This window comes from Orcinus orca, chromosome 5 (assembly GCF_937001465.1).
Source record: "Orcinus orca chromosome 5, mOrcOrc1.1, whole genome shotgun sequence".
Classification (NCBI taxonomy): Eukaryota; Metazoa; Chordata; class Mammalia; order Artiodactyla; family Delphinidae; genus Orcinus; species Orcinus orca.
The window spans coordinates 66,398,015-66,407,519 of NC_064563.1; the positions used below are offsets into that span (position 1 = coordinate 66,398,015).

Consider the following 9,505-nt stretch of genomic DNA (forward strand, 5'->3'; position numbering starts at 1 on the left):
CACCTCCCTCCTCCCTCTCCAGCTCCCTCCTCCCTCCCGCCTCCCCAGCTGTCCCGTTCGCGTCATGCCGAGCCTCCCGGCCCCGCCGGCCCCGCTGCTGCTCCTCGGGCTGCTGCTGCTCTGCTCCCGGCCGGCCCGCGGCGCCGGCCCCGAGCACCCAGCGCTGCCCATCCGGCCCGAGAAGGAGCCGCTGCCCATTCGGGGAGCAGCAGGTAGGTGGACGCCCCGGGGGAGGCGCGGGCGGGGAGTCCTGCTCGGGGCAAGTCTGCGCCCGCCCGGAGGGGGCGCCGGGTGCAGGTGGCTCAGTGCGGCGGGCGGCCCGGAGGGGTGGGCGGGGGCCGCGAGGCGCGTCGCGCCCGGGGACCCGGGGCCCGGCCGGCAGCGCCCGGGGCGGGTACACGGTAGGAGCGGGACAGCTGCCGCCAGCCAAGTCCGTCCCCGTAGGCTGCTCCTTCGGCGGGAAGGTCTATGCCTTGGACGAGACGTGGCACCCGGACCTGGGGGAGCCCTTCGGGGTGATGCGCTGCGTGTTGTGTGCCTGCGAGGCGGTGAGTGGACCCAATGGCCGTGGCCGGGGCCCTCGCGGGTCGGGGACCGCTGGGGTCTTGGGACGTCGGAGGGACTCGGAGTTGCTGAAGAAAGAGAAGTCAGTCTGCAGATACTTGGGATATTTTTCTGAAGGAGGAAGCGGGGAGGAAGAGCCCCCTTCAAGTCTCAGGTGTTGCCTATTATTGATCACCCACTGTGTGTCAGGCTCTTTGCCAACTCCGTTTCGTCTGTCTCTCGCTTAACTCCTAGTACAACCATGCTAGATAGATACTATCATTACTCCCATTTTTCAGATAAGGACCCTACGGCCCATCGAGGTTAAGTAACTTGTCTAGAGTTATGCAGCTTGTATGTAGCAGAGCAGTCTCACCCCGTGGGAGGACCTTGCCCTGGTCCCGTGCCTCCTCTCGGCTCGCCTTTGAGTCTCACCAACAGCGTATTGCCCTCATTCGGTTTTCCCGTCTTCTCTGCGAGCAGCCTCAGTGGGGTCGCCGTGCAAGGGGCGCGGGCAGGGTCAGCTGCAAGAACATCAAACCCGAGTGCCCAACCCTGGCCTGCGGGCAGCCGCGCCAGCTGCCCGGACACTGCTGCCAGACCTGCCCCCAGGGTAAGGCCCGCTCCGCGGTGAGAGGAGGGCAGCAGGGCCACGATGCTTGGTCCTGGGCCACACGAATGGAGCGAATGGAGCGGCCAACTGGCCCTCCTCGTGCCCAGCTGAAACCCGCATCCCCCACCCCCGGTGCAGAGCGCAGCGGTCCGGAAAAGCAGCCAACGGGCCTGGCCTTCGAGTATCCGCGGGACCCAGAGCACAGAAGCTACAGCGACCGCGGGGAGCCTGGAGCTGAGGATCGGGGGCGTGGAGACGGCCACACGGGTAGGCAGGGGCTGCGCAAGTGAGGACCGGGGTCATGGTTGGGGCCGGGCTGCAGCAGCGGGTGACGGTACTAGGGATATCTTCCTTCCCTCACAGACTTCGTGGCGCTGCTGACGGGGCCAAGGTCGCAAGCGGTGGCACGGGCCCGAGTGTCACTGCTGCGCTCTAGTCTGCGGTTCTCCATCTCCTACCGGCGGTGAGAAAGGGGAAGGAGGGAGGAGGGGTCAGCTGGGGACCACGGAGGGAGAATTGGGGAGGCTGGAGGGGCTGCTTCTGGCTCAGGCTCGGAGTCCATGCTCAGGGGACTCTCATTACCAGGCTGGACCGCCCTACCCGAATCCGCTTCTCAGATTCCACTGGCAGCATCCTGTTTGAACACCCTGCAGCCCCTACCCAAGATGGCCTGGTGAGATGATGCCGTTTATGAGTGCTTATCCAGTCTGGGCGCTGTGCTGAGAGCATGTTCTGCATTACCTGCTTGGGTCCTCACAACAGCCCAGTGGGAGAAAGGCACTGACATTATGATGCCCATTTTACAGATGAGGGAACTGAGGCTCAGTAGCAGAATGTGACTTGCTCAAGGTCACACAGCTAGTAAGTGGTGGAGCCAGGATTTGGACCCTGGCATCTGGCTCCAGGGCCCCTTCTCAAACTTCCTAGGAGGGCCTGGGGGCAGCTTCCCATATTCCTTCCTCACCAGACATGGGCCTCTCAGCAGGCCTGTCCTGCATTCTGAGTAGAGTCTTCTTATCTCTCTGTTCCAGGTCTGTGGGGTGTGGCGAGCAGTGCCTCGGTTGTCTCTGCGACTCCTTAGGGCAGAACAGCTGCACGTGGCACTCGTGACACCCAGTCACCCTTCAGGGGAGGTCTGGGGGCCTCTCATCCGGCATCGGGCCCTGGCCGCAGGTGAGGGGAGCAAACAGCCCCTGGACGTGAAATTTGGAGTCTTCTCTACCCCCAGGAATGGAGTGGGCTGAGGAGGGGACTTTCTGGTGGGCTCTCATGGTCCTTTCTCCCCCAGAGACCTTCAGTGCCATCCTGACCCTGGAAGGCCCCCCACAGCAGGGCATAGGGGGCATTGCCCTCCTCACGCTCAGTGACACAGAGGACTCCTTGCATTTTTTGCTGCTCTTCCGTGGGCTGCTGGAAGCCAGGAGTGGGGGTAAGTGGAATGGGGGCAGCACATATGAGGAGGGTAGGGAGATCACCTATGTTTCAGAGGTATCCACATGTGCGGCTATTGCAGGACCAGCCCAGGTTCCCTTGCGGCTCCAGATTCTACACCAGGGGAAGCTACTGCGAGAGCTCCAGGCCAATGCCTCGGCCCAGGTGAGCAAGGGTCTGGCTCTTACTGCCACTGGTTCTGGCCTCTTGCTGTGCCCACCATACCCTGCTCTGCCCCCAGGAGCCGGGCTTTGCTGAAGTGCTGCCCAACCTGACAGCCCAGGAGATGGACTGGCTGGTGCTGGGGGAGCTGCAGATGGCCCTGGAGAGGGCAAGTGGGTCAGGGCTGCGCATCAGTGGACACATTGCTGCCAGGCAGAGCTGTGATGGTGAGGCAGGGCGAAGCCTGGCGCCCCGGGCACACACAACTGAGAGGCACAGAGAAGCGCCAGAGGAGGGGCTGGGGGGTAGAGGAGGGATCCTGGGGGCTGGGGGTGTGAATGGCCATGCAGCAAGCCTGCCTCCACCTGTCTCGCCCCTCTGCAGTTCTGCAAAGTGTCCTTTGTGGGGCCGATGCCCTGATCCCTGTTCAGACAGGTGCAGCTGGCTCGGCCAGCCTTACACTGCTAGGAAATGGCTCCCTGATCTACCAAGTAAGAGCTGGGGGATGGAGGAGGTGGGAGGGCAGCAGAGCAGGGCGGGGCTTTGGCCTGCAATGGTTCAGGGCCAGGCCTTCTCTGCTACTCCAGTTTGCCCTCCCTGACCCTGCCCTCCAGGTACAGGTGGTAGGTACAGGCAGCGAGGTGGTGGCCATGACGCTGGAGACCAAGCCTCAGCGGAGGAACCAGCACACTGTCCTGTGCCACATGGCTGGACTCCAGCCGGGAGGATACATGGTGAGTGCTTCAGGCAGAGCAGAGCCTCAGGTCCCAGCACCAGAGCTGACAGTGCAGGGGGCTGTGGGAAGCCATGTTGGATGAGCAGGGATGTTCCGCGTCATTCACTCACTCACAGGCTCTCTCACTGATGCATTGATTCACTGGACACATTTTTTAGTGAGTCTCAGGCTAAAGACTGCAGTACAAAGAAAATCCGATGTGGCCCCTGTCTTCAGGAAGCTCATGTCAAGTGGAAGGAGTTATACAGGGAGACCAGTGCAGCAGATCACGTGATAGCAAACGTGATCGCAGTGGCTGCCGTTTATTGAGCCTTTCTATGTGTCACAAACTGTACTGGTTGTCTTGCGTCTGTTATTTTTGGCCCTCACAGTACTCATTTATAGATGGCGAAGTGAAGGATCAGAGAAATTAAATAACTCCTCAAGATGGTTGCATAGGTAGGAAGTGGCAGGGAAGGGACTTGAACCTGGGCCCGCCAGGTTCTTATCCAGTGTTACTGGTGTGAGGAAGTATGTATGGGTTTAGTGGGGGCACAAAACATGGAAAGGGTTCAGAATCTTGGGCTGGTGTGAAAGCTGAGGAGGGGTTCATCTGGGACCTGGCAGGCTACAGCTGGGGCTCACCCTTCCCTGCCCTCCAGGCTGTGGGTGTCTGCCCTGGGCTGGGTGCCCGGGGGGCTCATATGCTGCTGCAGAATGAGCTGTTCCTGAACGTGGGCACCAAGGACTTCCCAGATGGAGAGCTGCGGGGCCACGTGGCTGCCCTGCCCTACAGCGGGCACAGCGCCCGCCATGATAGTGAGTGCTCCAGGGGTCTGCCTGCCCTTTGGTGTTCTCTAACCTGTGACTCAAGCATGTGAGGGATGGTGCCAGAGGGCCAGAGCCTGGCATGGTGTCTTTCTCTGTGCCTGAGCTCCAGTTGGCATCTGGAGAAGGTGGGGATGTGTAGGGTGGCCCTGCCAGGAGACCCTCCCTGTTACCACACACGGTGCAGGGCTCTCACTTGCTGCTGCCCCAGCCCTGGGCCTGTGGACAGTGCCTGGCAGCTTGTGGAGTCCGTGCTGGGGGAGACGGGGAATGCCGGGATTGAGTCGCTGCTCTAGGCCACCTTCTCATCTGTCACCTCTCCTCTGTCTGGATCCAGCACTACCTGTGCCCCTGGCAGGAGCCCTGGTGTTGCCCCCCGTGCAGAGCCAGGCAGCAGGGCATGCCTGGCTCTCCCTGGATACCCACTGTCACCTGCACTATGAAGTGCTGCTGGCTGGGCTTGGTGGCTCAGAACAGGGCACCATCACTGCCCACCTCCTCGGGCCTCCTGGGATGCCAGGGCCCCGGCGGCTGCTGAAGGGATTCTATGGCCCAGAGGTGAGGACGTGTTGGTGGGAGGCAGTTTGGAAAAGATCTACTTTCTCGCATGAAAGGCTGTGTGGGCCTTTGGCAGGAGAAGCAGAGAGCAGGCAGCCTCAGGTGTCAGACAGACCCGGGTATGAATCTGACTCAGCCTTTTGTTATCCATCCTCTCTCCTGCATCCTACTCTGGTGGGATCTCTTGGCTAGTATGTAATATCCTGAACCTCCAGAGGGGTGTGTGGGATGGACCAAGCCCCCGACGTGGGGTGGGTTGCCATGGAATCGGGGCTAGAGAGGCCTGGCTTCTGAGCTCTATACCATCGCCGCTGGGCTTTGCTATCCTGGAGGCCTTACTTAATCTCCCCGGGCCTCAGTGTCCTTCCCCGCGAATTGGGAGTGGTAGGCTCAGCCCTAGAGGGCCTTGTTCCCGTCCCTGATTCTGTCTACTCACAGGCCCAGGGCGTGGTCAAGGATCTGGAGCCTGAGCTGCTGCGGCACCTGGCACAGGGCTCTGCCTCCTTGCTGATCACCACCAAGGGTAGCCCCCAAGGGGAGCTGCGAGGGCAGGTAGGCAGGCAGTGCGGGCCGGTGGGGATGGTCCACTGTTGGGCTATCACTGTGTGCCTTAGTCAGTCCCTTGCTGTCTCTGAACCCCGGGGCTGGTAGAACCACACACACTCCCTCCTCGCTGGTCGGGAGGCTGAAGCCAGATGAGGTGCTTAATGAGGCTAGTAGCTGACCATCTGTCCTTGGCAGCTGGGATGATCGCCGTGGATAATAGCATCCTCCTGGGGCGCAGGGGCGCTCAGGGTGTCTTGGGCTGACTGGCCGCTGCTGGTGGAGACGCAAGGGGGAGCCCGGGCGCTGCCTCAACCTGCCTCTCCTCTCAGGTGCACATCGCCAACCAGTGCGAGGCGGGCGGCCTGCGCCTGGCGGCAGCAGGGGCCGAAGAAGTACGGGTGCCCGGGGCTCTGGATGCAGTGGTGGCCGAGGTGGCCGCGCTGCCCGCTGTGCTAGGCCCAGATGCCCCAGCGCCAGCCAAACCTGGTGGCCCCGGGCGGCTCCGAGACCCCAACACCTGCTTCTTCGAGGGGCAGCAGCGCCCCCATGGGGCTCGCTGGGCTCCTAACTATGACCCGCTCTGCTCGCTCTGCACCTGCCAGGTAGGAGGCCCTGGAAGGGCACACTGGGGCCTGGGTTCTGGGTCAGGATCTCAGTCAACCCCCAACCTCTCCCCGTAGAGACGCACGGTGATCTGTGACCCCATGGTGTGCCCGCCACCCAGCTGCCCAAGCCCGGTGCAGGCGCCGGATCAGTGCTGCCCTGTGTGCCCGGGTGAGTGCCCTGCAGGAGCGGAGAGGGTAATGGAGGGTCCACTGTGTGGGCGTGAGGCCTCTGCGGAGGGAAGGAGGGGGCCACCGTCTGCTTTCACTACTTTGGATCCACAGAGAAGCAAGATGTCGGAGACCTGCCGGGGCTGCCGAAGAACAGGGACCCTGGAGAGGGTGAGCAGAAGTGGGCCTGGAGGGGTAGGGAATCCAGAGGAGCTGTTAGGTGGGACCGGGGTGGGGGTGGGGCGGGGGATGGGAGGGGGAGAGTGTTTATGGGGGTGGAGGGAGGCTGAGGGGCACAGGTTACAAGTGACACCTGATAGACTTCATCAGATTCACTGGCCCACAAGTGGGCCCTGCGGTTAGACTACTGTGGGGTTGGCCTGAGGCTCAGTCCTGGGTTGTGGGCCCGGCCAATGAACTCAGTGCTAATGGCAGCTGGGCACTGTCCCCCACCAGGCTGCTATTTTGATGGCGACCGGAGCTGGCGGGCAGCGGGCACCCGGTGGCACCCTGTCGTGCCCCCATTTGGCTTAATTAAGTGTGCTGTCTGCACCTGCAAGGTATGGCCACCCAGTCTTCTGTGGTGCTGGAACCCAGCGGGTCTGCAGAGCTGGGGAGGGGGCTGGTAGGAGAGGAAAGCCCAGTCTTGGTGAGGAGGGCTCAAGGATCAAAATAACATGAAAAGAGTTCCCTGGGCTCTGAGAGCTGGCTTCCTATAAAGGAAAAGGGCACGGACTGATTTGGGTGTGAACTCTGGCTCTGCCAGCTGACTAGCTCCATGTAACCCTGGGCACTTTCTGTGCGTCCCTGAGTCTCACTTTCCTCTCCCATAAGCAGATGTGGTAGCACCTACCTTGCAGGGCCACAATGAGGATTTGAGTTCAGGTACATAAAAAGCCCCAGCCCAGGGCCTCTGAGTAAAAGGCCATGGATGTATTACTTTGGAGGTATGGGAAAGGAGAGGGAGGAAGCAGGAGGCTTATGTGCTCCTCCTTTTTCCTGATACCCCTCACTCAATGGATCCCTACAGGGGGGCACTGGAGAGGTGCACTGTGAGAAGGTGCAGTGTCCCCGGCTGGCCTGTGCCCAGCCTGTCCGTGCCAACCCCACTGACTGCTGCAAACAGTGTCCAGGTGAGGGGGGTGGGCACTGAGGCTTCTTGGGGCAGATAAGGCTTTTTGTCCTTGTCCTGGGTCGGGGCGGGGGGATGCATGGTGAGGGGATGCCTAGTGAGGGTGGATGGAAGGGATGTCTCAGCTAAATCAGTATTTACCCAGCATTGCTCTGTGCCTAGCCTGGAGCCAGGGATCTACACGCACTGGAAAGAATGTGCATGTGTTAGTGGGCTGTGATGGGATCCAGTTCCTGTCCCATCCATCTACCCATCCACCCATCCACCCATCCATCCACCCATCCACCCATCCATCCATCCATCCATCCATCCACCCATCCACCCATCCACCCATCCACCCATCCGTCCTTCCGTCCGTCCGTCCGTCCTTCCGTCCATCCGTCCATCCGTCCATCCGTCCATCCGTCCATCCGTCCATCCATCCATCCATCCATCCTTCCGTGCTTCCGTCCATCCGTCCATCCGTCCATCCATCCATCCATCCATCCATCCATCCATCCAAATTTATCACCTACTAAGTGCCAGAAACTGCTGGTGACAAATAAAACCTGGATGGCCCTCACAGAGCTCACATCTACTGACCTCTCCCTCCTTCCCTCCTTCTCTCCCTGCCAACAGTGGGGTCAGGGGCCCACCCCCAACTGGGGGACCCCATGCAGGCTGATGGGCCCCGGGGCTGCCGTTTTGCAGGGCAGTGGTTCCCGGAGAGCCAGAGCTGGCACCCTTCGGTGCCCCCCTTTGGGGAGATGAGCTGTATCACCTGCAGATGTGGGGTAAGTGAGGGCTTGTGTGAGGCGGGCATTGGGGGCCTGGCCTGGGGGAGGGGAACTTCCCAGGGAGGGCAGGCTCCTGGGGGTGGGCTTCCCCCAAGAGGCTGAAGGCCCCTGTGCCCCAGCACCTCAGGGACCCTCAGGATCTGGTCTGTCCTGCACCAGGCAGGGGTGCCCCACTGTGAGCGGGATGACTGTTCACTGCCACTGTCCTGCGGCCCAGGGAAGGAGAGCCGCTGCTGTTCCCACTGCACAGCCCGGCGGCGGTGTAAGTGAGGGGCCTGGGGCAGCAGCTCCAGGCTGCCTGTGGGACGCCTGGGGAGGGAAGGGAGCCCCTGCCGTGTGGCGGGAATAGTGCCCCCTGCTGCACAAGCGCCACCCCGTCCCCCCGTCACAGCAAACTTGTGGACTTGTTCGTGATTACCTTTTCTTTAGGAATGAGATTTCTGACGCCCAGAGGAATCAGGCAGCTAGGCTAAAGTCATGCAACTGGTGTGTGCTGACGTGCTGAAAAAATTCTGATCTTTCTGGGACCAGAACAGAGGAGCTCTGCTGTGCCCTCCCTGCCACCCCACTCCCTCACTCCTCTTCTAAAGCTCACTCCCTCTGTCTCCAGCAGTTGCAGACACCAGGACAGTTCCAGAGCTGGAGAAAGAAGCTGAAGGCTCCTAGGGAGCAGCCAGAAGGCCGCGTGACCAAGAGGATGGGGCCTGGGCTGGGGGAGGAGGGGCGCCGGGGACCCCGCATTCTCCTGCGGGAAACCCAGTGCCTTCGGCCCCTCTTTTCTGCCTCTTCTCCCTCCCCCACTACCTCTGGGAACCACAACTCCACAAGGGGGAGGGGTAGCCAGGGCCGACCAATGCCATGTCCACTCCAACTTCGGCCTTGTCGCCCTCTCGCCTCTGCCTTGGAAGCCCACCCCCTTTCCTTCTGTACATGTCGTCACTGGCTTGTTGGGATTTTTAATTTATCCTCACTCAGCACCAAGGGTCCCCCCCACTTCACTCCTGCTGCCCCTGAGCTGAGCAGAGTCATTATTGGAGATTTTTGTATTTATTAAAACGTTTTTTTCCAGTCTTTGGGCTAGTGGTTGTTTCTTTGTGACCAGGGGCCTGAGTGAGCCCCAGTGGAGAAGGGTCTGAGGGTAGGCAGGGAGAGAGAGGGCCACCGGCTCCTGGGGCTTCCCTCTGACCCTCGGGGAGCGGGAAGAGACCCGGGGAAGGGGACAGGATGGCACAGCAGTGGGCTGGCATGCCCGGATTCCGCAGAGGGGCTTGGGCCGTCTTTGAGATGGAATAGAGCTTCAAGAACTCAGGCAACCTGAAGCAGGATTTGGACACTAGTTTCCAGTGACCTGCCCGGGCTGGCATTTCTGCTGAGTATTATAGTGTCTCAGAACTGTTGCTGGTAGGATTTAAAATTTGATCTGTTACC

The 9,505-nt window shown here is 61.1% G+C and overlaps 1 protein-coding gene across 5 annotated transcripts; it reads left to right on the plus strand.

The window, feature by feature from the left end:
• On the plus strand, positions 1 to 9,148 carry CHRD (chordin). Of its 5 annotated transcripts, none has more exons than XR_004476048.2 (23): positions 1 to 212; positions 445 to 548; positions 1,027 to 1,156; positions 1,295 to 1,423; positions 1,520 to 1,619; positions 1,742 to 1,829; positions 2,188 to 2,329; positions 2,445 to 2,585; positions 2,670 to 2,752; positions 2,829 to 2,976; positions 3,134 to 3,240; positions 3,364 to 3,483; positions 4,127 to 4,283; positions 4,630 to 4,850; positions 5,289 to 5,402; positions 5,726 to 5,998; positions 6,077 to 6,170; positions 6,284 to 6,340; positions 6,626 to 6,729; positions 7,200 to 7,302; positions 7,920 to 8,074; positions 8,197 to 8,339; positions 8,691 to 8,832. XR_004476048.2 is itself a non-coding variant. In XM_004278437.3 (23 exons), exons 1-23 carry the CDS (start codon positions 65 to 67, stop codon positions 8,741 to 8,743), a joined length of 2,877 nt encoding a protein of 958 aa, XP_004278485.2. In that variant the 5' UTR covers positions 1 to 64; the 3' UTR covers positions 8,744 to 9,148. The 5 variants fall into 5 exon arrangements, 3 of the variants coding, with proteins under 3 accessions (XP_004278485.2, XP_012391694.2, XP_033259078.2); XR_004476047.2 differs by having other exon boundaries at positions 8,688 to 8,810; XM_004278437.3 differs by having other exon boundaries at positions 8,237 to 8,339; positions 8,688 to 9,148.
• The last annotated feature ends 357 nt before the right edge of the window (positions 9,149 to 9,505 follow it).